The sequence below is a fragment of the Nycticebus coucang genome, chromosome 7, assembly GCF_027406575.1.
Source record: "Nycticebus coucang isolate mNycCou1 chromosome 7, mNycCou1.pri, whole genome shotgun sequence".
Lineage (NCBI taxonomy): Eukaryota > Metazoa > Chordata > Mammalia > Primates > Lorisidae > Nycticebus > Nycticebus coucang.
Genome location: NC_069786.1, coordinates 26,999,847 through 27,027,575, shown reverse-complemented (window position 1 = coordinate 27,027,575; position 27,729 = coordinate 26,999,847). Strand labels below are relative to the sequence as shown.

The 27,729-nt window shown below is 40.2% G+C and overlaps 1 protein-coding gene and 1 long non-coding RNA gene across 10 annotated transcripts in view; one reads left to right on the top strand and one right to left on the bottom strand.

The window, feature by feature from the left end:
• Positions 1-2,885, top strand: part of LOC128589909 (uncharacterized) — a 65,621-nt gene extending 62,736 nt beyond the window's left edge. The window contains exon 2 of the long non-coding RNA XR_008381157.1: positions 2,595-2,885. This is a non-coding gene — a long non-coding RNA (uncharacterized LOC128589909). The remainder of the gene's footprint in view (positions 1-2,594) is intronic.
• Positions 1-27,729, bottom strand: part of ACMSD (aminocarboxymuconate semialdehyde decarboxylase) — a 69,647-nt gene that overhangs the window by 33,392 nt on the left and 8,526 nt on the right. For 8 of the 9 annotated variants that reach the window (XR_008381156.1, XM_053596779.1, XM_053596778.1 and 5 more), the window contains 4 exons: positions 12,256-12,352; positions 9,396-9,445; positions 7,687-7,923; positions 2,661-2,754 (listed from right to left, as the gene is read on the bottom strand). Coding sequence is in view for 8 of the 9 variants with exons in the window: in XM_053596779.1 (XP_053452754.1) it covers positions 2,661-2,754; positions 7,687-7,923; positions 9,396-9,445; positions 12,256-12,352 (478 nt within the window). In the remaining variant the exon portion in view is untranslated. Of the gene's footprint in view, positions 1-2,660; positions 2,755-7,686; positions 7,924-9,395; positions 9,446-12,255; positions 12,353-27,729 lie in introns of those variants that run through there. The other variant, XM_053596785.1, reaches the window with a different exon arrangement.

Below are 27,729 nucleotides of genomic sequence, written 5' to 3'. Positions count from 1 at the left end.
TCAACATTGTTAAAATGTCTATACTTCCCAAAGCATTTACCTATTCAATGCCATTCCTATCAAAATACCAACATCGTACTTTCAAGATTTGGAGAAAATGATTCTGTGTTTTGTATGGAACCGGAAAAAACCCCGTATAGCTAAGGCAGTTCTTTGTAACAAAAATAAAGCTGGGGGCATCAGCATACCAGATTTTAGTCTGTACTACAAAGCCATAGTGCTCAAGACAGCATGGTACTGGCACAAAAACAGAGACATAGACATTTGGAATCAAATTGAAAACCAAGAAATGAAACTAACATCTTACAACCACCTAATCTTCCATAAACCAAACAAGAACATACCTTGGGGGAAAGACTCCCTATTCAATAAATGGTGTTGGGAGAACTGGATGTCTACATGTAAAAGACTGAAACTGGACCCACACCTTTCCCCACTCACAAAAATTGATTCAAGATGGATAAAGGACTTAAATTTAAGGCATGAAACAATAAAAATCCTCCAAGAAAGCATAGGAAAAACACTGGAAGATATTGGCCTGGGGGAAGACTTCATGAAGAAGACTGCCATGGCAATTGCAACAACAAAAATAAACAGATGGGACTTCATTAAACTGAAAAGCTTCTGTACAGCTAAGGAGACAATAACCAAAGCAAAGAGACAACCTACACAATGGGAAAGGATATTTGCATATTTTCAATCAGACAAAAGCTTGATAACTAGGATCTATAGAGAACTCAAATTAATCCACATGAAAAAAGCCAACAATCCCATAGATCAATGGGCAAGAGACATGAATAGAACTTTCTCTAAAGATGACAGACGAATGGCTAACAAACACATGAAAAAATGTTCATCATCTCTATATATTAGAGAAATGCAAATCAAAAGAACCCTGAGATATCATCTAACCCCAGTGAGAATGGCCCACATCACAAAATCTCAAAACTGCAGATGCTGGCGTGGATGTCGAGAAAAGGGAACATTTTTACACTGTTGGTGGGACTGCAAACTAGTACAACCTTTGTGGAAGGAAGTATGGAGAAACCTCAAAGCACTCAAGCTAGACCTCCCATTTGATCCTGCAATCCCATTACTGGGCATCTACCCAGAAGGAAAAAAATCCTTTTATTATAAGGACACTTGTACTAGACTGTTTATTGCAGCTCAATTTACAATCGCCAAAATGTGGAAACAGCCTAAATGCCCACCAACCCAGGAATGGATTAACAAGCTGTGGTATATGTATACCATGGAATACTATTCAGCTATTAAAAAAAAATGGAGACGTTACATCCTTCGTATTAACCTGGATGGAAGTGGAAGACATTATTCTTGGTAAAGCATCACAAGAATGGAGAAGCAGGAATCCTATGTACTCAATTTTGATATGAGGACAATTAATGACAATTAAGGTTATGGGGGGGAGGAAAAGCAGAAAGAGGGACGGAGGGAGGGGGGTGGGGCCTTGGTGTGTGTCACACTTTATGGGGGCAAGACATGATTGCAAGAGGGACTTTGCCTAACAATTGCAATCAGTGTAACCTGGCTTATTGTACCCTCAATGAATCCCCAACAATAAAAAAAAAAAAAAAAAAATCAAGAAATGAATTCCTGCCTCCAGGGGACTAAAGGGTTGGGCAGAGGAACGTAGAGGCAGATATTTTACTGTATAGCCCTTTGTATTTTTAAATTTTATTCTATATTCATTTGTAACCTATTCCACGCACCTGATCATGACCTGAAATGCTTACTTTTACAAAGTTGAAGTGAAACCACACTAAAAAAATCATGCTGGTTTTTTTTTTTTTTTGGCCGGGGCTGGGTTTGAACCTGCCACCTCCGGCATATGGGACCGGCGCCCTACTCACTGAGCCACAGGCGCCACCCAAAATCATGCTGTTTTAAAAGCAAAATTATAACTCAAGGCATAAAGTGAAGAATTGATGTAATTATATAAATTTTCAAGTCAAAAAAAAAAAAAAAGACTGATAAGGAGAGATTGGATGGGCCAAATCAGAGGCTTCTCCTTTTTCCCTTTCCTTACACTTGTGTGGATGTAGGAATGAACAGTGCAGGAGGCAGAGGACAGAGGAGAGGAGCAGATAAGGGTAACCGTAAGCCCGAGTCATTGACAGTTTAAGACTTCAGATCTCTGGGTGGAGGAAGCGGACCTTCTCCTTATAATTCCATGGTTCTCATTTGTAAGAGTTGATGCTATTATCAGCTTCCAAAGAAAAATCTATTAGACAGGCATGGCTACTTTTTTTTAGAGCCTCTTTGTGTGTAGCAAGGTCACTTTGGAGTCAGACAGATCTGTGTAAATTCCATTTTTCCTTATAACCTGTGTGACTTGGACAGTTTACCTAACCACTGTAAGACTCAGTTTCTCCATCTGTAAAATGGTTATTATAATGTCAACCTCATAGGTTAACTATATAATTTATATGATTTATTTATGACTGTATGGAATATAATTAAAATTAAATGAGGCAATATATACAGCGTTGCTCTGATAAGGGTGCAATAAGTGATAATTGCTATTACTCACAATCCTGTTAATTATTCCTATTTTTTTCTATTGGACATAACAGGGTTTCACAGATGATTGGAAAAAAACAAGAGTTGGTTCTACATTCCAGACCCAAGCAGGCACAAACCTACGAGCCAAGGAAGCCAGTATTTGGCCATCCGTCCATCCATCTGCATGTCCCAGGGGTGCACAAACAGGGAACAATTTAGCCTTTCAGCCGCCTTCAAAGAAGCAATGAGAGAGAGAGAGAGCATTACTTGGATGAGCCAGCAAACACAAGATACTGTTTTGGGAAAATTGCTTTTCTCTAAGTCTATATTGGTCTGGACAAAGAAAGTGAAATACTTTTTAAGTTGTTTCACCATCTATATAAAAGAGTCATTGACAAACTGCTCCTGCTTGGAAAATAAAAAGGACGGTTAGGATTAACAAAGGATGTTGGCGCATTTACCATTGAGGTTGATGAATTTAATATGTCATTTGGCAAAGCAAGCATCATTCAAGGACTAATCGCACACCTCAAATGTTGGGGAGATTTTCCCTGCTGGGTCTTACTTGGTCCTCTCCTTCAGAAGGACCGTGTGATTGTATCTGAGATTATATCTTTGGAGTCAGGGTGAGAAGGCTCCCTCCTTTCTTCCACTTGGAAACCCAAGACTGTGGAAAGTGAGGAAGCAATGGGCTGGGAGCCTGACCGGAGCCATCTGGCCACAGAGAGCCCAACACTGGGGGTACAGGAGCTTGCACAGCCCCAAGAGCACAGCTGAATCCTTGAACAGTTTGCTGTGATGACCTCAGAGAGGAAAGATCTCTTGATGCCTCAGCCAGGCAGGTACTGGGATGAATGCCATGGGCAGACCTGCTCCAGGACTGCCTCGGAAATGGACATACCATCTGGATAGAATGACCTTTATTCAACAAAATTGTTTAATTATAAGAAGTCCCCTCAACAGGCTTTGAATATTAGTGTTGCTAAAGTTTAAAACATATTTATCTTAGAACATCTCCTTTCCAAATATACTGGGGTTCTGGAATGACTCATCCAACTTTCATACATAATAGTCATGCTAACCAGGCTGATGTAATGTGACCTGTGTTCATCTAATTTTTAAATGCAAAAACAATTCTGGGACAACAGGGGGTTCTGGAAGTGGCAAGGAACAGGTAAACTGAGGAAAGGACTTCTTTTTTCCTGATTTTTGTTTTTGAGACAGAGTCTCACTCTGTTACCCAGGCTAGAGTATCGTGGCATCATCATAGCTCACAGCAACCTCAAACTCTTGGGCTCAGGAAATTCTCTTGCCTCAACCTCCCAAGTAGTTGGAACTATAGGCATGTACTACTATGCCAGCTAATTTTTCTATTTTTTTTAGAGATAAGGTCTTGTTCTTCCTCAGGCTAGTCTTGAACCCTGAGCTTAAGCAATCCTCCTACCTAGGCCTCTCACAGTGCTAGGATTACAGGTGTGAAAGAGAGGACTTCTAATTCAACAGGTTCTGGGGAGCAGAAGAGATACAAACTTTTCAAAAGGAGAGGATAATGGATGCAGTTTGGAAAGAGAATAACGTCCTGGGTTAGTTTGAGTTTGGCAAAGGCACATGATCCTGATACTTCAGTGAGATTTGACTCCTCACTGGAGTTAGGATGAATCTTTATTCTATGTGTCTGTGATGATTTATTTCTATTCAGTTTAAATTAACACATTTTAAAATCTATATGTGAAGCATTGTATAGAACACAAAAAGAAATCACTTATACTCTTATAACTAACATTGAGAACTTACCATGTGCCAAAGCTGTTATGAGAATTTTACAACTACTAACTAGTTTAATCCTTTATGAAATGAGCACTCTTATTATCTTCATTTTACAGAGATGGAAATTAAGGCAGATAGAGGCTGAGTAACTGACTCAGGTCTTGTGGCTGATCAATGGCAGAGCCATGCAGTCTGGCCCTACCATTCTGTCTGCCTCAGACCAGTAACAAAGAACCTTTTGTGCCTGGAAACTGCCTTGAATGTGTATGATTGGGTTCATTTACTAAGAAGGTGGATCTAGAAGATACGGTAAGTGTTAGATGCTCTGGAGCACCTGGCTCACCTTGACCTTGAAATGACGAAGCCAGCTTGGCTTGTGGTAATTCCCTTCATTTGTTTCAGCACATGTTAGTGATTCGAGTTAGAGAGCAGTGAGGTAGGCAAGTCTTGCTAACCAAATAAATGTGTTGTCACTTCCAGGACATTACCAGTCAACTGGGGCCAGGATGTGCTCCTGAATTCCCTCAGAGACTCCCAGCTCCTAAAACAGTCTAGTTAGAATGATTGAAGGGTCAAGCTAGTCACACAAGTGAAAATATCCATGTGGACTCCAGCCAATTGCTGTTGCTTTTTAAGCCCGTTAGTAATTCATAAACTCGGTTGCAATGAATAATAAAATGACTTGCAGCTGCAGTCTCACTTATACTGTGCTGAAACAACTTGGTCTCACAAGTAAATAAATCCTCTTTCAGAAGCTCATTAAAGTTTCCAGAAAATATTCACTACATCATCTAAGCCACTGCAGCCAACAAGCTTCAGGGAGTTCAATATTTTAGAGGACTACTAAATCTTTCAGTTCATTTGGAGAGAACTAACAGGCAATCCTCCAACCGGGGGGCCGTTTAGCTATACATAGTGAATAATTTTTGCATGTAGTTAGAACTCAGTAAATATTAAATGAATAAATGATCAATGATTATGGCACCTAGTGAGTCCACAAACAACTGTTCATTATTAAAGACTGCATTTACAATGAAAATAACAGAAAGCAATATTATAATTCCAGGAGGGAAGTAAGAAATTTAAAAGTGCAATTCAGTACATAATTATGCATCATGAATCCTGGTACTGAGAAGAGCAGATTTAGTTACAGAAAGAATTGAAAGTAGATGAAGAGGAGGACGGATAGACAGGACTATGGGACTATGGATAGTAAGTTAGATGCTTCAAAAAGAGTGGCACTGAATTTTTGAAAATATATTTTATCATGAGATATTTTAAATATAGAAAGTGTAAACAATAATGCAATGAATATTCATATACTGACCATCTACTTTTTTCCCCTACAAATAGGACTCCTTGTCATTATTAAAAGCCTGATTTTTACACAGATTCTTGGACTGGTGGTTCTTATCCATCAGTTTGTTCAACTTTAGCACCTGTCTTGTTCTCAGTAGCTTTTCTAGAACTACTACCTTCACCATGAATTTTCTCAGTTCAAACTTCTTCACCATGTTTACTTTTCTAATGAAGAAAGCATAGAGAGGATAAATAGATTGGCAGGCCTTTCCTATGTCTTTTCCAAAGCTGTCTGAAATCAATTTATTGACTATTTCCTTCAAGCTATTTGTCTGCATGTCTTTGGTCATGATTTCCATCATCATCTTCCAGATTTGCCAAACCTGTTGGTGCTGGGTGTAAGAGATCTTCGTATCTGATTGTTACATTTTTAGTAAAATCAACAGAGAACATATGAAGCCAATAACCATCTGTGGTCTTGACATCAACATGAGCTTCAGTTGAAAACCGTCTGCCATTTTTTATCCATGAGACACACTTTATCACAGGTAGGATCCATGCCATGCAAGTTAGTCAGGCAGTTTTGGCCCTGAACATCTTCAGTAATCAGCTTGGATATTCTAAATGCAGCTTCATCATCTTGCAAATCAGCAAGACTCACTTTGAACACAGAACCCTTGAGGCCATCGTATGCAATTTTGTTTCCTTGAGTCCTGGTGACTAGTTTTTCCAATATTTCTTTTTTAATTTTTTATTTATTTTTTATTATTAAATCATAGCTGTGTACATTAATGCAATCGTGGGGTACAATGTGCTGGTTTTGTATACAATTTGAAATATTTTCATCTAACTGGTTAACATAGCCTTCATGGTATTTTCTTAGTTATTGTGTTAAGACATTTATATTCCACATTTAGTAAATTTCACATGTACCCTTGTAAGATGCACCGTAGGTGTGGTCTCACCAATTACACTCCCTCCACCTATCCTCCCCCCTCCCCTCCCCTCTCCTCCTTATCCGCTTTCCCCACATTCCAATATTTCTTTTCTTTTTTTTTTTTTTTTTTTTGCAGTTTTTATTTGGCTGGGGCCAGGCTGGGGCCAGGTTGAACCCACCACCTCCGGCATATGGGTCTGGCGCCCTACTCCTTTGAGCCACAGGCGCCACCCTTCAATATTTCTTACGTTGAATTTAGTAGGTGCCTTCAGATCATACCAGTCTTTCCTGGAAAATGGATCAACCATTTTCTTTCCTGGCTTCCTTTTTGCCACCTTTCTGAAGGCACTTGTTCTTGGCAACTGCCATGGTGCTGCTCAGAGAGCCAAAAGGCTCACCATATACTTGCATCAAATGTTAACATATTTGTGACATTATTTTTTATTACATACTATATTTTACATACATTTTCAAAATATATGGCTTAAAAAGTACCTTAATTGAGGATTGGTTAAATCAATCAAAGCATATCTACATATTAGAATATTCTACAGTTATTTAAAAATCACACATTAAGAAAATTTTCATTTAGGTTGGAAATTCTTAATTAGGATACGAAATCTCATGTGTCAGAATTTCAATTTTGTTAAAATATATATATATGCAACTTTAAAAAAACCAAGTGAAATGTACTGTAACAATGGTTACTTATCTTTGGTGCCTGGATTATAGGTAATTTTTTGTCTTTATAGTTTTCTACGTTTCCCATAGTTTCTTCAAGATCATTTCATCATTTTGAAAAATGTTATGTATTTTTTTCTAAAGCAAAAATAAATACTTTGCGGGGGGCATAACATTAATAGGGTCCTTATGTACAGTGACTCTGATGAAGGTAATGTTTTGCCTTCCAAGTGAAAGATTAAAGGGAGAGGGAGGGAGATAGAAAGAAGAGAGATTTCACTGGGTTAACTCAGGGCTGCCCCCTGAAGCATTTCTACTCTAGCCCTCTTCTGTACAATAGTCCACTCCTTTTGGGGAGCCTTTCTCCCACCTCCTGCCTACATCCAGTATGCCGTGGGCATCTCCCTCACCCTCCCGGGGGTGCGGCGCTTCCTCTCCTCCCCACCAGCACCCCGTGGGGGCTGCGCAGCCCTGCTCACCGCGTAGACAGGGAAGAGCTCCCTCGCGTTCAGGTCCCACTCGTTGACGCGGGAACCCATTTGGACCCCGGGAAAGCCCAGCTCCCTCACACAGCGCTCCATCTCCTCCACGGCCAGCTCCGGGGCCTGCATGGGCAGCGTTCCCAGGCCTACAAACCTCCTGGGGTGGCTTGCAACAGTGGTGGCCAGGTCATTGTTTAAAAGCCGGCACAGGCTTAAAGTGTCCTGAGGTTTGGCCTGGTGGCAACAGGAAAGGAAAAGCCACATCATCATACAAACCCTCTTTATTTACTCTGAATACTACTTCCTCCTGCCTAAATATTCACTGTTCTCAATTGGCTTTACCACGTGGCAAAACTGAGGCACAGCCGGAGAAAGGCACTGGCCACAGAAGACCCAGAAGCAAATCTCTGTAAAATCAAAGAAAACTGCTAGTACATTGCTGATTAATTAAAAAAACTGAGGCTACAGGCGGCGCCTGTGGCTCAAGGAGTAGGGCGCCGGTCCCATATGCCGGAGGTGGCAGGTTCAAGCCCAGCCCCGGCCAAAAACCACAAAAAAAAAAAAAAAAAAAAAAATTGAGGCTACAATCAGAAGGGAAGAACACAATTACTGGACCCACAGATGGAAGGAGGATGGGCCACTGCCAAAATTTAGGAAGATCCTGAACCGCCCCTCCCCCAACCCCCTCAGGAGAGGCTGGGCCTGGCCAAAGGTTTATGGACTACTCCTATCTCAGCCTGTCCTAATCTCTGTCCTTCCTGGTGGCTATGACATTCAGGGCTGTCCTTAGCAAAATGCTGAGGCCAAGTTTGCTTTTGGTTCCCCTTTCTTCTCTTCATTGTTTTCTTTTCTTTCTACATCATCCACCTGCCCTCAGCCCACTGCCAAGACTTTGGTGTTCTCCTGCAGTCTCAGCTATGCAGTCAGAGTGGTTCTCCCACTGATAAATTCAGACATATTGAGGTCTGAGGGCATTTAAGTAGTGGACCTAATCACAGGAACAGGGAAGGACTGAATCCCTCACTAACTGGGTTTGTGAACACAGGTGGAGGAAGGAAGTGTGAGCGGGTGGTATTTCCATTGTTCCTTAAATCATAGCAGGAGTGAGTGTCTGCTCAATTGAGCAGGTACTTGGTGCACTTGCAGCTATGCACAAACATCTCCCTCCACAGGCTCAAATTCACGCCTGAAACTTCAGCACTTGAGATTTATTCACTTGGGGAAGGGAATCCAACTTTAGGATTCCCCTTCTGAATTACATACAAGTATTTCTCTGTGAGAGGTAACATATGAGGCCGGGATTATCATTCCTACCTCAAAAGCATTCTCACCCCAGAATACACTGGCTTGTCATTTCTGTAGCAAGGCATCGCTGGAATGAGTTACCAGATAGGTAGGTCTGGTGGAGGGTGAGGCTGGTCTAGAACTGCAGACAAGTTGATTGTCCAGTGCAACTGTAATTCCAGTCACATAGCCACATGTGACTACTGGCTACTGTGCTGGACAAAAGATATGGCTAAGAGGACAGGCCTGGGAGGGGACACTGCAATGGGGGAGGCTGAAGCACCCTCCAGATCTCTATGGGGGGGACAGCTGGGGGTGCTCAATGGGATCAGTGTTCAGACTTGATGCATATCTGTTCACCTGATGGGGAGCCGGGCACCAGCCTTTACCACCAAGAAGGTGGTTTGAGATTTCACACTTACCCAGTAGCTAAACATGATGGGAACGGTGGAAAGGGCTTGCACGGTTACTCCTAGATACAGACACAAGGAAAGACAAAGTCGGTGAGAAGCATAGCCTGGGTACTCCTGCTTTCCCCAAGGCAGTGGCCACGAGTCTCCTCCTGCTGTCGCTCCCTGCTTACTCCTCCCTGCACTCTTTCTCTCAAGGCCCTTCCCTAGGCACCCCCCTCACCCTTCAGCCTCAGCTTCCAGGGAGACTGAACAAAAGTGAGATCATTCAAAGAAAACTGACCCCATTTTCCAAGGTTTATTTCTACTTTCCTTCCTCCGATTTTTTTTTTTTATTAAATCATAGCTGTGTACATCAATGCAATCATGGGGTATAATGTGCTGGTTTTATAAACAATTTGAAATATTTTCATCAAACTGGTTAACATAGCCTTCACGGCATTTTCTTAGTTATTGTGTTAAGACATTTATTTTTTTATTCTTTTTTCCTTTTTTTTTTTATTAAATCATAGCTGTACATTAATGCAATCATGGGGCACAATACACTGGTTTTATAGACCATTTGACACATTTTCATCACACTGGTTAACATAGCCTTCACGGCATATTCTTAGTTATTGTGTTAAGACATTTATATTCTACATTTAGTGCTTAAACAAGACTTCCAGGGTTTTTCATCTTAGGTCATGCCTAACAGAGAGTCTCAGCTGCCTTTGCCCTCTAATTCAGCTCTTCAGTGAGCCTAGCTGTAGTCCCGTGGTCTGGAATACCAAGAAGGAGACTCTGAGTTTGGCTCTGGAATCCAAGATGCTAAGAATTGTTTCAAGAGTGTCGACTTCCTACGGATGTTGCAGGGTTTAAACGAGTTAATATGTGTTAGATGCTTAAAATAGTGCCAGTTGTGAAGTAAATGCTCAGGAAGGCTTAGTCATGACTGTTCTCTCAAGGACAGCCATGGAATGAAACGCACAACAAAATCCAAAGGGGACACATGCATGTCACCTGCACTGCTGCCATAAGCTGTGGTTTCTGACATTAGTCTTTGATGTCATTGGTTTTCCCCTTGAAAGGGTGGGTCCTTACTCTAGCTTCACATTTAGAACAAAACCTTGCTATCTGCTGTGGGTCTGGGAAGCATGTTCTTTCTCCAGCTCCTCTCTCACCCCAATATACTTTTAGAACGGGTATATATGTTATGTTCTGTGCAGTGGTCTATGGAAGTGCTTTGGGTTTCTGGCAAGGCTCAAATTGAATGTTGCTTAAATGTATTCTTGATTGTTAAAAAAATACATAAAGCAATGTCTGAACAAAGGTACCTTACAATAGATGCTAATATGCCAGAGACCACCTACTCCTTTGGGGCAGACAAGTTGACTCCTTTTTTGTAAACCTTGGAATGAGGTTTAAATATATACCATCTCCGTGTATATATTTGAACTTCTGATAATTTGTCTTTGATTAGGAAGTTGGTAGTTCTAAGCTGCTCTTTTACCTGTGTGTTTGAATTGTTTGTTTTCTACTTTAGATCTTCCACCAACGTAAAAATCTACTTCTGACAATGTCAGTGTTGGTCAGCTCCCCATCACAGCCCAGGGGCGCAGCTCACAGGCATCTGGAAGGTTTGGTGCATTTTCTTGCATTTCTGTGCTCCCCTCTGGTGGCACAACCAGTGGGCAATAACAAGTGAGAGCGTAATGTGGCCATCATATCACATTTCACATAGTCTTTAAAATTATTTTTAACTATGAGGACTTGTTTGATTTTCTAATACAAGGACTATAAGTTGTTCTTAGAAATTGTAAACAAATTCAGCTTTAAAACAAAACTTTCCTAGTTTTCTCCTTTCAAAGTTCTGGATTGTTCTGGTTTTATTTAGAGTATTCTGAGAGTTCTGGTTTTATTTAGAGTATTCTGAGATTACATTTACTTTTTCTTTTTAAATACTTCCATTTCTACCCCTTACGTCATTGGAATGTTCTGTGTATAGTGCACTAAGACAAACCTCAGAAATTGAATCCTAAGTATGTAATTGGCATTTTTAATCTGTCATTTCCAAGTTTTACTATTTTAATTGATTCTATAATAAGTAAATACTATATATTTGAACTTAAACTATTTTAAATAATGATCTGCCACTTTTATCTTTTTGATGACATAGCATTCTATTTTAAAACAGTATATACTCAGGCTCGTTTTTCTGCTCATACAATTCAATGCAGATGTGAAGTAGAGTCCCAAGTCTCTTACAGCCTCTGTTCTTCCTCCATAAACTCTAAACGTGGCCCACAGATAATTGCTATCTACATATATCAAAAGAATTCTATTAATATAGCTTTGTTTCACACTGTCCTTCTGAACTTCAAATCCATAAACCCAATAATCTGCTCAATTTCTCCACGTAAATATCATTCTGGTACCTCAAACTTAGCATGTAAAAAGTTAAAACCATTGAAGTGTCTTCAAACATATAGTCATACGTGACTTAACAGCAACACATTCTGAAACACACGTCCTTAGATGACTTTATCCTTGTATGAACATCACTGAGTATATTTATACAAACCTAGATGATATAGTCTACTACACACCTAGGCTATAGGTATACCTATTGCTTTTAGACTACAAACCTGTACAGCATGTTAAAAAAAAAAAACAAAACCAGTATATAACTATTTCTAAAACATCTGAAACCCACACTCTAAAAGCATTGAGGTAGAAGGCCCTATCCTTCCCCTGATGAAGCTAGAATACCATGTCCTGGTAGAGAAAAGGGGGCCAGAAGTTGCCATCACATAAAGTTGTTAACAGATTAAAATGAGATATTGCTTTTATATCAGATGAAAATGTAGGTAGCATTTCTCATTGTAAGTACCTTTTTGGTCCATTTCTCTAATGCGGACTTCTGGATTCCAGCAGTTCTCTTGGACCACTCTGAAGACCTTTCCATCTTTCAGCATCTTTGCTTCTCCCTGAGCAAAAAACAAACAAACAAACAAACAAACAAACAAACAAAACTCACTTTACCCAAAGCCACCTAAGCCCATTTGGACGAATCTTTCCTTGTATGCTTTGGAAAACGTTTCTTCCCTGACTTTTTAAGGGATTTTTATTTAACCCATACAGAGGTAGAAATCTCTGTTCATTTAACAAAATTCAGCTTTCTTTCCTCATGTTTTTTTTTTTTTTTTGCCTTGGAGCTGAAGGGATATTCTCCATGGGTGTCGGTGGGTGGACACAGAGACAGCAAGGTCATGGTCATGTGTTGCTGGGCGGTGTGACCAAGGATGGCTGATTATCTTGCTGATCTGAACCACTGGCTACTAGGCCCAAGGGAGTGGCCTAGTGTTTGGAAAACATTAGATTTATGACATTTTAGAATAGAAAAGAACCTTTCAGCTAGATCATCTACCGATCCTCTTATTTTATAGAGAAACAACACATGGATAGTGAGAGTAAATGGTTTGCCCAACAGAACAGGCCCACTGCTGCCTACACCTGTGGGAGGAGGTGGATAATGACATCAGTCAGTCTAGCAACATGTGCAAAATTTGGAGTTGAGTTGCTCACTTCTATTGGATATCATGCCTGCCTGGATACACTATAACAATTTTTATACATTTAAAAAAATTGACAAATTATATATATGTTTATGGTGCACACGGTGTTTTGATATATGTATTCATTACAGGATGGCTATGTCAAACAAATTAATATATTTTCTACTTTGCATTTTTTTGAGGTACAAACACTTAAAATCTATTCTCTTAGTAATTTTCAAGTATACAATACATTATTTTTAACCATAGTCACCGTTTTGTACAATAGATCTCCTGAAGTTACTCTTCCTAACTGAAATTTTGTATTCTGTAGTTCTCTCGCCATTTTCGTCCCACCTTTTGGCCCTTGGTAGCCACCATTTTGCTTGTTGCTTCCACGTATAAGTGAGGTCATGCAGTATTTATCTTTCTGTGCCTGGCTTATGGCACTTATCATAATGTCCTCTGGTTTTATTCATGTTGTTGCAAATAGCGGGATTTTTTTCTTTTCTTTCTTTTTTTTTTTTTTAAGAGGCAGGGTCTCAAAGTTGGCAAAGAAGGGCATGAACGGGGTGATAGTGAAAGAGAAAAAGTTGGGAAAAACTTTTATTTGGCAAATTAGATGTTTTATGTTTGTTTTGCTCCTTACTTGAAAGCTTAATCGCCATGAAATACCAAGTATCACAGAGTGCCGAAGAGCATGGTCTTTGCGTTCAGACAGACCTGGGTTTAAACCTCGTTGAATGACTTACTAGTAGTATAACATATTATAGGCCTCTGAATTTAAGACTCACTTTTCTGTCTGAAAAATAAGGATCATTGTCATGTGTGGCCAATTAACATGTTTGGGACACATCCTATGTATAAAGAAATGTTCACATTATGATTCAGCCTTTCTAAGGTACAATCCAAAATTTGCTTTTTCAGTCTTCTTTGTAGCTATGCTCTGGGTGGGGTCAATCAGATCACCACCTGGGACTTTGATTTGGAAGTGAGCAATGTGAGGAAGCAGGGACTGGGCAGAATCAACTTGTAGACAAAGGTGTCATCTAAGGTGTCAGACGTGACTGAAGTAGCAATGGCAAAGTTTCTGGGTGCCAATCTCAGCAGCATCATTGTGAGCGTCCTCTTCAGGACTGGGACTGGTGACACTTGCATGCTTGCTGGAGCAGCTCTCCAAGTGTGATGTGGGCACTGGTCATGTTAGCACAGACTCTGAGCTTGATCTCTGGCCCTCCCAGGAAGTCTGCAAGCTGCTTTTCTAATTTAATCTTTCCAACCCAATTTTTCTGTCACCCATATACTCCCTAGCTCTTGTTTATTTTGCACAGGAAAGAGCTTGGTGCATTACTTGTCACAAGAGAAAAACATAAATATGAACTCACCTGATGATTTTATTATTTATTTTAGGGTACAAAGTAATTAAAGTGTTTTTGTTTATAAACAAAAAAAATCATTATGTCAGACAAGGTCTGACACAGTATCAGTAAGGGTTAAAGTAGCTAGAGTGGATTCTGTTGTTTGCAAGTAAGAACATTGTGTGATATTGAAGATTCAATAACAGATTGTTGGTAAAGAACTTAGCACCAAGCTGGAAAGATGTTACCTACATTATCAACTGAAAGGGCAGGACTCAGGTTTTTCTGGGAGATGCCTGAATAAATTTTCATTTTAGACAAAGCAAAGTATGTTAAAGCTGGAATGGATCATTTGGTTCAACTCTTGCCTTTCACCGATGAGTCCATGGAGGTATATTGACAAAGCCATATACTTAGTTGCTATAGGCCTGAGACATGAACCCAGGTTTAGGAAGCCATTTTCCATCTCACCAGGCTGATACTTGGTAATTGAGATGGGCAAAAGTTAATTACTATAATTTCCTAAAGAGTATGATTTGTTTTTTGGGGGGGGAGAGTGGCCCTCATTACATGGTAGAAGAATCAGACTCACTCTTCACATCCTTCATGTTGGAACCATGATAAGAAAAATGAATGATAGTAACTGTCAGGGCAACTCTTTCTGATTAGAAATTGCCACAAAGCAGCTATGCCTCTATAATAGATCCCCAATTCTCTTTGGTTTTTCAGCAGAATTTTGGGACCAGCTATTGTAAAGAATCAATTCCAGATCCCTCTCACTTTCCATTCAGGAATCCAGTGTCACTGCAGGGCTATGAATGTGTCTCAGGGGTCAGCAGTTGCTGCTATGAGAGGGGATAGAGAGTTTCTTAGGTCTTAATTTTTTAACGCTGACCTCAATATCAACCAAGATCTTAAACTCAATTAATAACCAAGTAATTGCAGCAAACCACTCTAATTTATGCAACCAGAGCCCAACCCCATTTTTGCCCCCTTAAACTCCCCAAAGAAAATGAAGACTTCTTTTTTTTTTTCGGTTGTTGTTTTTTGTTTTAGTTAAAGGATTGCCCCAAGCAACCATCACTATCCAAATAACCTATTTTAAATATGTCTCTACTATTTTTAAAGACAAACTACATCTCAGATTCTGTTTCTTAGGGAATATAACCCATGTAACTTCTTATTTTTAAGTTCTAGTTCTAATACTATCCCCAAATAAGTCCAATTATGGCTGGCATTTCAAATTCCTGGTATTGCATAATCATCAAAAACGTATTTTCAAACTTACTGTTTCACCATCAGATTTCCATTCTGCTCCCTCTATCCCAGTGCCCACTCAGGTTACCCCTCTAGACCATGCAAGCTTCCAGGCTAGTTGGGCTTGAAGCTCAGAATTGACAGAAATGGCCTAGACCATATCACTAGGAAGCACCTTCTGTAATCACTCTAACTCCCACATCCCAGGGTTCTGAGGGACAACTCTCAGGGACGGTCCACCACGAACACCTCATACTCAACTGGCTCTAGCTATTCATCTCTGTGCCTGACAGGCAGGTCCTCCTGGCTTGGCTGGTTCCATCTTTGATGCCTGCATTATCTTACTTATCCCTCTTAAGACTACATCATTTTTTCACTTCCCTCTGCCTGATAGACCATTTCCCAATACCACTGATCTATCTCCAAGATACACATACATCCCACAAGGGCTGTTCCACTTTTCTCCATCTTCACTGCTCAGCCCTGGTCCATTCTCCTTTTCCCTTCCTGCGGACAATGCCTACAGTCCTGTCTCCCAGCTTTCAAACCAGCTCCCTTCCCACCGAGTCTCCACAAAGCAGTCATATTAAATGTCTAAATTCCCAACTCCAGATCCTGCCACTATCCCACTTAAAACTCTTGAATAGATTCCCATTTCCCTGAAGGTAAAACCCAAACTCCCAACCTGGCCTGGAAGACCCTGTGAGATGCAACTCCTGCCTGCCTCTGTCACTTCCTCACATGCCTGTACCTTTATAAATAGTCTCTTTATTAACTCTTTTCAAAGTATTCTAATTTAAGTAGGACATTTGTTTTCTGTTTGGAACCTGATTGAGTTTTTAAAAAGGTATATAAACATAACTGAAAAATACTATGTCATTTATATAGTTGTATGCATGGATAATAAAACCACAGGAAAAGGTCTGATGGGAGACCCATCAAATTGTTAATAGGAAACTTTGTGGATGAGTAACACTGGTCGAAGGGAATTGTAGCTTTATCCCTAATGGCTTAAATTTTATTTTTTATTTTTTTGAGACAGAGTCTCACTCTATTGACCTGGGTAGAGTGCTCATACGTTGTAGCTCACAGCAACCTCAAACTCTTGGACTCAAGCTATTCTGTTGCCTCAGCTTCCCAAGTAGCTGGGATTGTGAGGTCAAGCAATCTGCTCGCCTTGGCCTCCCAGAGTACTAGGATTACAAGTGTAAGCCACTGTACCTGGCCCACAATTAATCCTTAAAAAAAACCCTAAAATATCTGAGGGAATTGAGGCCTGGTGTGGTGGCTCACGCCTGTAATCCTAGCATTCTGGGAGGCCAAATCAGGAGGATTACTTGAGGCCAGTAGTTTGACCAGCCTGGGCCAAAAGCAAGACCCATCTTTAGAAAAAAATAGAATAATTAGCCAGGGGTGATGGCATGTGCCTGTAATCCCAGCTACTGCAGAGGCTGAGGCAGGAGGATCATTTGAGCTCAGGAGTTTGAAGCTGCTGTGAGCTATGATGATGCCACTGTATTCTAGCCCTAGTGACATAGAGGACTCTATCTCAAAACAAACAAGCACATGAATAAAAATATATGAGGGAATTGGACTAGAACAATGGTCCTCAGTCAATTTTGGTTATGACCCCATATTAAGAAATCTATTTTTCATTGTTATTCAGAATACGGATAGGTGTCTATTTATATGTAGTACAGACACAAAGTGAGACAAAAGTTTCTTTAAACATTTATTCTTACCATGAGTAATGTGTTCTGCTATTTTGCTTTGCAATCTGTTTTATTTTTTAAGCTGTCCTAACCCACTGCATGGACAGTATAGTCCACTATTGGGTTCCGGCCCATATGTTCGAGCACTGAACTAGATTGCTCACTAGCCTCCCAGTTGTATGATTCTTTATCTTGTAAAGATTGCCTCTTGCCTTAGGCTCTCCACCCCCTCTGAACTTACTTTTTATTAGCTCCTTTGCTCAGTTAGCACAAAATTATGGTTATCTGTAGGTCCTTCATCCATTCGGGTATCTGCCTTGCTATCCAGAAAAAGGAAAATCATCTTGAAAGCAGGGTGCAGGCAAGTGGGTGTCTCAGTCAGCGTGGGCTGCTGTAACAAAATGCCATAGATGGGTGGCTGACACAACATGATTTCTTACAGTTCCTGAGGCTGTGGAGTTGAAGATCCAGTTGCTGGCTGATTCAGTTCCTGGTGAGGGCCCTCTGCCTGGCTTGCAGATGGCTGCCTTTACGCATATGCAGTGTCTTTACATGCTGGAGAGAGATGGCAAGCTCTCTGGTGTGACCTCTTATAGGGGTACTAATCCCATCCTGAAGCCCCACCCTCACAACCTCATGTAACCTGATTACCTCCCAACGCCCTACTTCCAATTGCACTGGAGCATAAGGGGGCTTCAGCATATCAATTTGGTGAGGACACAAATGCTGTCCCTAACAGTGGGGAATCAGACAGAACTATGCTAAGTGTGATGTGTGTGTGTGCACACTTAGGTCCCCAAGTCCTAAGAAACAAGCAGTGGATGTTTCTAGATGTTCCGGACCCACCGATTTAAAACAGGCCTGATGTCTACTTTCCTGAATTGTAGTCTTTAAAATGCTCCCAGGTGTTCTTGCCATTGGAGCACAATTCCACCCCCATCTCATGCAGCTCCTGGAAGGTCCTTACACAAGTCAAGGACTGCCTTGCTACTTAAGCTTTTAGAAATATTCAACTGTAGCACAAATGATAGTTTTCAATTCGGATCAAGATTTTACCTTGGCAAAAAACTGTCCTTCAATTTGTTCTGAGAGCACTGAAAAATCAGAGGTTAAGAAGAGAAATAACTGGGGAAACCAGACAAATATTTTGGATAGACCTTTCAGAGAACAGGAATCTCTAGGAAAAGTCCATCATTCTTTCATCACCAAAGGAATGTAGGAAGATAAAAATAATTTTCAAATACCAAATACTGGATTCTGTCATCGCTCTCAGTCTAATTTTCATAATTACATACATTTGCATGTTTGCATATTGTTTTCTTTTTTTTTTATTTTAGTTTTATTTTAAATTAAGCCATATTGTTTTCTAGTGACTAATCCCTGACCACAGTGATTATGGAAAATGTAGATTTAGCTCTGTTTTGTTTTGCTTTGTTTTGTTCCTGAGAGAGAAGGAAAGAGAATGCCACTGTTTTGTAGACTACCACCATGTATCCAATTTGGCTGGAAGTTGAGTAGGTCAGTAGATGTGACTGGAAAATATTTCCTTCTTGTTTTCTTTTGGAGATTTGCTACTAGGTTTATGAAATCTCTTCACATTAAAGCATAATGAAACAAAGGCCATTCAAATCCATTATCAAGGGACAAATTAAGCCAAGAACATGGAATAAGTAAAAAAAAAAAAAAACTCACAGGCTGCCTGTTGCTGCGGCTGGGGCTTCTTCCTAGGCTTATGATCAGCTCTACTCCTATCGTACCATCCCCTGGAGAGATCTGAGGCCAGGGTAGAGCACCAGCCTTGGGCTAGGAACTGGCACTCTGAATACTAGGAGGGCAGTGCAGAGTTGAAATTGGCACTTCAAGAACACTCTTTGCAGAAGGTGAAGATAAGCTGTCCCAGAAATTCTAATCATTAAAACTTTTTAGTGATTTCTCCGCTTGCCTACAGGATCAAATACAAAGTAGTAAACCCATTCTGGGGCCAAAACCCCTAAATCCTTCAAGGAGCTGTCTGATGAAGCTTTTGTCCTTGCTAGCTTCTCACCACTTTGCTCCCCAAACTCTTACCTGCCTCTGTCTGTTTTCCATCCACAGAGTTGGCCAAATGGTCTTTTCAAGCCATAAGACCCTTCAGAGAATTCCCATTGCATTGTGTATACAATGCACAGTCCTTAGCATGTCCCATGAGGCCCTCCGTGGCCAAGCAGGCCCTATTTCTTACCATCCCTTTTGCTGCATGTCAAATGCACTGTCCTCCTTTCTGTCCCCTAGACACAACAGCTCTTTCCCACTTAGTGGCCTTTGGAACTGCTGTTCCCTCCGCTGGGAACACGTCTCTAGGCTGTCCCTTCCCATTCTCCAAGTCTTTGCCAGGTACTGACTAGCTAGCCCTGTCTTTCACAGCATAGTTTTTTATTCCATTCTAACTTGATCATGTTGATTTTTGTCCTAGAACGTGAAAACTATGAGAGCAGGGATGATGTCTGTCTCGTTCACCAACATATTCCCAGTGTCCAGATTGGGGGGCTTGACATAAAATAGGTTTTAATAAAAATGATGATGTTCTCAAGCTTGAACTTGCATCAGAATCGCTAGGAAGCTGTTTAAATAGATTTCTGGCCCCACATGCCCCAATTCCTGATTTGATAGGTCAGGAGTGGGGCCCAAGAATTTTCATTTCTTCCGTATTCCCCAGTGATGCTGAACCTACTGGTTCTGGAGCTATACAGTTTAAAAGTTCTGTATAGTTCTTGAGTTCTGGGCTCACATAAGTTTAATATTTCCATGTCTGTGTTCCCAGTCTTCTTTTTTATGGTGTTTCCTTCATTCCTTAGGCAAGCCTCTGCTCCTATTGCAAGACATGGGATGCAAGACAAGCTCAGTGCCTGTAGCTCAGTGGTTAGGGAGCCAGCCACATACACCAGGGCTGGTGGGTTCGAACCCCGCCCGGGCCTGCTAAACAACGACAACTACAAAAAAAAAAAAAATAGCGGGGTGTTGTGGCTGGCACTGCAGTCCCAGCTACTTGGGATGCAGAGGCAAGAGAAATGCTTAAGCCCAAGAGTTGGAGGTTGCTGTGACCTGTGATGCCATGGTACTCTACTGAGGGCGACATAGTAAGACTCTGTCTCAAAAAAAAAAATAAAAGACATGGGATGGGCATCACTCTACCAGCAGGCTTTTTCTGATCCTTGGTGCCCAACCATGTGCCTCTTAGCACCTGCTGCAAAGGCCATCCTCACCTGATCAGGCTGAATTGGTTTAACCCTGCACATTATGTCATTCTAGACCACAGGTCCTCCAGGGCCTGTCTTAGTCATGTCTGTGGTTTGGCTGGAAGCTCAGGAATGTTTACTCTGAGCTCCAACTGGGCATATGATGCTTCTGAAAATGAAGACCTAGACACCTGGCTCCCTTGCAAGCTTCATTATTTGCAGGATGCTTTTCTTGCAGCCTTTCTCTCCCTTCTTTTTCCTCTTACCCAACTGAACCCTTAATAACAGTGGCTTCTTTCTTTTGACTCCAGTGTTTAATTTCTCCAGCTTGCGCTCAAACCTAACTGTTGCTTTTTCTAAGTGAGCTTCAAACTACTGTAATAAACTGTGGAGAGTGCCAGGTCACTTGAGGCACAGCAATAAATGCTAAAATTGGGGCAGGGAGTGTAGAGCAATATGGAGGACTAGAGACATCTTCTTGCCACCTACTTGTGATGAGACAGGGAAAAGTCTCCAGCCCCCTCTGGCTGGGGAAATCTATACAGAAACATCACTCCGGGGGCATAGTAAAGCAGCAGGAGACTTCAGGAACCAACAAGGAGGTCTGGAACTGAGGAAAACCCAATGCAGAAAGCAGCTTCTTGGTATGCGCAGAGGCCGGCCGGTTGCTCAACTCTTCCACAGTGGTGTACATGGGGATGGAAAGGGTTGTCCTGTAGTATTTTGATTTTGGATGGGGCTTCTCACTGGAGCAGCAAGTAGACTCAAATAGTGTCCTGTGGCCAGAGTTGAGTGCTAGGCAGGGTGGTTCTCTAATTGGCTTGACTGCTGGTGGGGCAATGCCATTGTGGGAAGACCATCTGCATGTAAGGAACAATCTGAAGGGTCCTAGTGCATGGCTGGCTCTGGCGTGCCTACTGAGCTAGAGCAGTCATCCTTGAGGTGAACTGACTGGCCCTTGCACCCCCACTCCCAGGGCTGCTTTCTTTTCAGAGGACACTGTCTTGACAGGCCTCCTGGAAAATCTGGTGAGAACTTTGGGATCCCAGTCCCATAGGGACTGAAGGTTGATGAAAGAAACAGGCCTAGATTGAGGGCAAAGAAGTTAGGAAGACAATATCCAGTCTCCTTTGCCACTAGAGAGTGGCTTCCAACCCCCATATATACAGTAAATCCAGTTGTGTTCTCTTTCTCCTAGCAACACCACAGCACCACCTGGTGCCCAGGCATACACACACACACACACATTTTTTCTTCTTTTTTCATTTTGTTCCCTTAGTTTTTTTCATCTTTTTTCCTCTGTTGTTGTTGTTGTTTTTGTTTAATTATATTTTTATTCTTTTATTTTTACATTTTTAATAGCAAGGGCTCCTCCATTTTTGTTATGATTTTTCAGCCCCCTTTTATTCTTTATTTCTTTTTCATTTCACTCTTTTTCTCTTTTGATAAAGATTTTTCTACTTTTTTCATCTTTCCTACATAAATTTCTCAAACAACAGGTAAGATATCCCTTTTTTCTTTTTTCCACTTCTTTATCTTATATAATTATATTTTTAATTTTTTATCTATTTTATTTTTTTTTCCAATTTTTTTCTCTTCTCTGAGGGATGGGGTGTCATAGCACTAGTGTGACGGGGGGGTCATGGCATTCATCTGGCTCAAGGAGGCCACAAGCTCACAATCTTGGATTTCCTCGTATCTTTGGCCTTGGGAAAGAAGGTATTGGTAGATCCCCATTGTGACCACTGATTTCTTTCTATATTTGGCAGAGGTGGGGTCTTGCTTTTGCCTACGATGGTAAGGAGCACCTAAACCTAAAGGGACCCACACAGCCTGTCTCCCCAAAGTCCTAGAGCTATGGGTATGGTTAAAGCACCCTACCAAACACTACCATTTCTCCTGTTGCTCTCTTTCTCTCCTTCTTTTCAATTCTTTCCTTCCACTCCCCTTCTTTTTTTTCCTTTCCTTTTTTTCTTTTCCTTGTCTTTCTTTCTTTTTTCTGTTTTTGAGACAGAGTCTTACTATGTCACCTTCAGTAGAGTGATGTGGCGTCAAAGTTCACAGCAACTTCGAACTTTTGGGCTTAAGTGATTCTTTTGCCTCAGCCTCCTAAGTAGGTAGGTCTACAAGCACCTGCCTCAATGCCTGGATATTTTTGTTGTTGTTGTTGTTTAGCAGGCCCAGGCCAGGTTCGAACCCATCAGCCTCAGTGTATGTGGTCAGCACCCTAACCACTGAGCTATGGGTGCCAAGCCCTTTTTATCCTTTTCTTTTCTTTGTCCCTTCTTGCTCTTTACCCCTATGTCTTTTTTGGCTATATACCAAAAGGCCACTTCAACACCTAAGTGCTGAGACAAGGTAATTTAAAGCAAAGGAGATAGTGAGAGGAAAAAGTAGGGGAAGGACGTGAACAAGAAGAAAACACACATGAGGAGGAACCAACAGAAAAATTCTGGCAACATGAAGAACCGGAATACAGCAACCCTCCCAAGGGATCATGAGGTGGCTACCACAGAGTATTCCACCTATTAATAATTAATGAAAATGACAGAAAGGCAATTTAAAATATGGATGGCAAAAACAATAAAGGGAAGTGATGAGAAAGTGGGAAAACAGAACCAAAGAATGGATGAAAGATAAGAAGAATATAGAAAGGATATGGCAGAGCTTAAGAATTTAAAGGAATAAATTAGGGAACTTAAAGATGAAGTAGAGAGTATTAACCAATTAGACCATGGGGAGGAAATAATCTCAGAGCTAGAGGATAAAGCTCTGAAACTAACACAGTCAATTAAAGAGGCAGAAAAGAAGATAGAGAAAGCAAATATTCAATCAGAGAATTATGGGACTTCATGAAGTGTTCAAACATATGAATTATAGGTATTTATGAAGGGGTAGAATGCCCCAAAGGAATGGAAGCTCTATTAGAGGATATTATAAATGAAAACTTCCCAAGTATCACTAAAGATTCCAAAACACTCCTTTTAGAGAGATCATGAACTCCAGGTTGACTCAGCACAAATAGAGCATCTCTAAAACACATTGTAATGAACCTCACCAAAGTCAAGATGAAAGAGAAAATTCTGCAAGCAGCCAGGAGTAAATGCCAACTGACCTACAGGGGCAGATCCACTAGGGTGACAGTGGACTTCTCAGCTGAAACTTTCTAAACCAGAAGAGAATGGTCAGCTACCTTTAATCTTCTTAAACAAAACAAAAATTTCAGCCCAGAATTCTGTATCCTGTGAAAGTAAGCTTCAAAATCAATGGAGAAATTAAATCTTTTACTAAAGATTTACTAATAAATCTTTTCAATATAATAAGAAATTAAAATGAGGAAATTTGCCACAACAAGACCAGCTCTCCAGGAAATACTTAGACCTATTCTCAACAATGACCATCACAATGGACTACCAGCAAAGTAAACACTCGGAAACTAAAGGACAAAACCTAGCTTCCACAATGGTGCAAACAATACAACTAAGCATTGGACCTTTACAAAATAAGATGAATGGAGCTCCACCACACTTATCAATTATCTCAGTAAATGTGAATAGCTTGAATTCCCCACTGAAGAGGCACAGGCTGGCTGATTGGAGGTAAAAAGCACAAGCCATTCATATGTTGTCTCCAGGAAACACACTTAACCTTGAAAGACAAAACAAGAGTAACCGTAAAGGGTTGGAAAACAATACTTTAGGCAAATGGAAACCAGAAGAAAGGAGAGGGTTGCAATCTTATTTTCAGATACAAATGAATTTAAAGCAACTAAAGTTAAGAAAGACAGAGTTGGTTGCTTCATACTGGTCAAGGGAACAACACATCAAGAGGATATTTCAATTCTAAATATTTATGCACCCAACTTAAATACTCCAAGATTTATGAAACAGACATTGATTGGTCTGAGCAATATGATATCCTATAACATCAGAAGACTTTAACATCCCTCTGGTTGAATTGGACAGATAACCTAAGCAGAAACTAAACAAAGATACAGGGGACTAAAATGCAATCTTAGAACAAATGGGCTTAACAGACATATATAGAATACACCATTCCAAAGCTAAGGAATATACGTTCTTCTCATCTGCCCATGGAACATACTCCAAAAGAGATCATGTCCTAGATCACAAATCCAACCTCAAAAAAATTAAAAAAATTAAAATTATACCTTGTATATTCTTAGACTACAAGGCAATAAAGGTGGAACTCAACTCCAATAAAATTTTTCATCCACACAAAAGGCATGGAAATTAAACAACTTTATGCTGAATGACAGCTGAGTTAAGGAAGAGATAAAGGAGGAAATTTTTAAATTCTTCAAACATAACAACAATGAAGCTACAACTTACCAAAACCTGTAGAATACTTCAAAAGCAGCCCTAATTTATCACATTAGATGCCTACATCTGAAAAAACAGAGTGCACATCAATAGCTAATGAACCATCTTAAGAAAATGGAAAAGGAAGAGCAATCCAATCTCCAACCTAGCAGAAGAAAAGAAATAACCAAAATAAAATTAGAAATAAATGAAATTGAAAACAAAAGAATCATTCAGATAATTAATGAAACAAAAAGTTTGTTCTTTAAAAAGCTATATAAAATCCATAAACTTTTTGCCAGATTATCTAGAAACAGAAAAGGGAAATATCTAATAACAGCAGTCAGAAATGAAAAAGGAGAAATAACAACAGATACCACTGAGACACAAGAGATTATCTCTCACTACTACAAGAAACACTATGCCTAAAAATTTGAAATATGAAGGAAATGGACCAATAGTTGTATGATCATACCATCTCCCTAGACTTAACCAGGACAAAAATAGATCTCTTGAACAGAACAATAACAAGCACTGAGATTAAAGAAACAATAAAAAAATCCAACAACAACAGCCCCGACTTTACATCAGAATTCTATTAGACCTTCTAAGATGAGCTTGTACATATGCTGCAGAACCTATTCCAAAACATTGAGAAAGAAGGAACCTTCCCCAACCCATTCTATGAAGCAAACATCACCCTGATTCCAAAACCAGGAAAAGACCCAACTAAAAAGGAGAACTACAGACCAATTTCACTAATGAATATTGATGCAAAAATACTTAATAAAATTATAGCCAATATATTACAGATACACATTTAAAAAATTATACATCATGATTAAATTGGCTTCATCCCAGGGATGCAAGGCTAGTTTGAAATATATCCAAATCCATAAATGCAATTCACTATATTAACAGAAGCAAAAACAAAGATCATATGATCCTCTCAATAAATGCAGAAAAAGCATTTGGTAAAATTCAGCATCCTTTTCTAACAAGAACACTTAAGAATATAGGTATAGGTGGCACATGTTTTAAAATGAATGAAGTACAACAAACTCACAGCTAATATCATGCTGAATGGAGTAAAACTGAGAGATTTTTCACTTAGAACAGGCACCAGACAAGGATGTCTTCTCTCACCACTACTATTCAGCAGTGCTGGAAGTTCCAGCTAATGCAATCAGTCAAGAGAAGGATATAAGGGGCATCCAAGTGCTAGATAATGAAATCAGTCAACAGAAGGATATAAATGGCAGAGGAGGTCAAACTCTCGCTCGTGGCCAACTATATGATCTTAGAAAAACCCAGAGACTCAAACCTAAGACTCCTGGAAGTGATCAAGAAATACAGTAATATCTCAGGGTATAAAAATCAATGTCCACTAATCAGTAGCCTTTGTATATGCCAATAACAGCTGTCAAGAAGCTAATCAAAGGGCAGCGCCTGTGGCTCAGTCGGTAAGGTGCCAGCCCCATATACCGAGGGTGGCAGGTTCAAACCCGGCCCCGGCCAAACTGCAACCAAAAAATAGCCGGGCGTTGTGGCAGGTGCCTGTAGTCCCAGCTACTCGCGAGGCTGAGGCAAGAGAATCTCTTAAGCCCAGGAGTTGGAGGTTGCTGTGAGCTGTGTGATGCCACGGCATTCTACTGAGGGCCATAAAGTGAGACTCTGTCTCTACAAAAAAAAAAAAGCTAATCAAAGATATAATTCCCCTCACATTAGCTTCAAAGAAAATGAAATACCTAGGAATGTACCTAACCAAAGAGGTGAAGGACCTCCACCCTCTACAAAGAGAATTATGAAACTCTAAGAAAAGAAATAGCAGAAGACACCAACAAATGGAAGAACATACCATGCTTTTGGCTGGGAAGAATCAACATTGTTAAATGTCTATCCCACCCAAAGCAATCTACAGATTCAATGCAATCTCCATTAAAATATCAATATCATACTTTGAAGAACTGGAAAAAATAGTTCTTCATTTTATATGGAACCAGAAAAAAACCTGTATAGCCAAGGCAATTTTTGGTAATAAAAACAACACCAGAGACATCACTCTATCTGAGTTTAGGTTATATTACAAATCCACAGTGATCAAAACAGCATGATATTAGCACAAAAATAGAGACATAGATATCTGGAAATATCTAAATAGAAAATCAAGACATGAAACCAGTCTCTTCTAGCCATCTGATCTTTGACAAACCAAACAAAAGCATATATTGGGGAAAAGAACCTCTGTTCAATAAATGGTGCTGAGAGAACTGGATAACCACATGTAAAAGACTGAAACTGAACCTGAACCTTTTACCACCTACAAAAATTGACCCAAGATGGACAAAAGATTTAAATCTAAGACATGAAATGATAAAAATCCTGGAAGAAAGTGTGGTTAAAAACTCTTGAGGATGTTGGCCTGGGGAAAGATTTTATGAAGAAAACTTTAGTGGCTATTGCAACAACAATAAAAATAAACAAATGGGACTTAATTAAACTAAAAAGTTTCTGCACAACTAAGGACACAACAATCAAAGCAAAGAGACAACCTTTGGAATGTGAAAAGATATTTGCATATTACAAATCTGACAAAGGCTTGGGAGGATAACTAGGATCTATGGAGAACTCAAATTAATAAACAACATCAACAACAAAGAGCAAACAATCCTGTCTATCCCTGGGCAAGAGACATGAACAGAACCCTCTTTGAGGAAGACAGATGAATGGCTAACATATGAAAAAATGCTTATTGTCCCTAATCATCAGAGAAATATAAATCAAAATCACCCAGAGATATATCACTTAGCTCCCACGAGAATAGTTCACATTACAAAATCCCAGAATTGCAGATGCTGTCGCAAGTGTGGAGAGAGAGGAACACTTTTATACTGTTGTACCAATAGTGTTATAGACTGCAAAGTAAAACAGCCTTTTGGGAAAAAA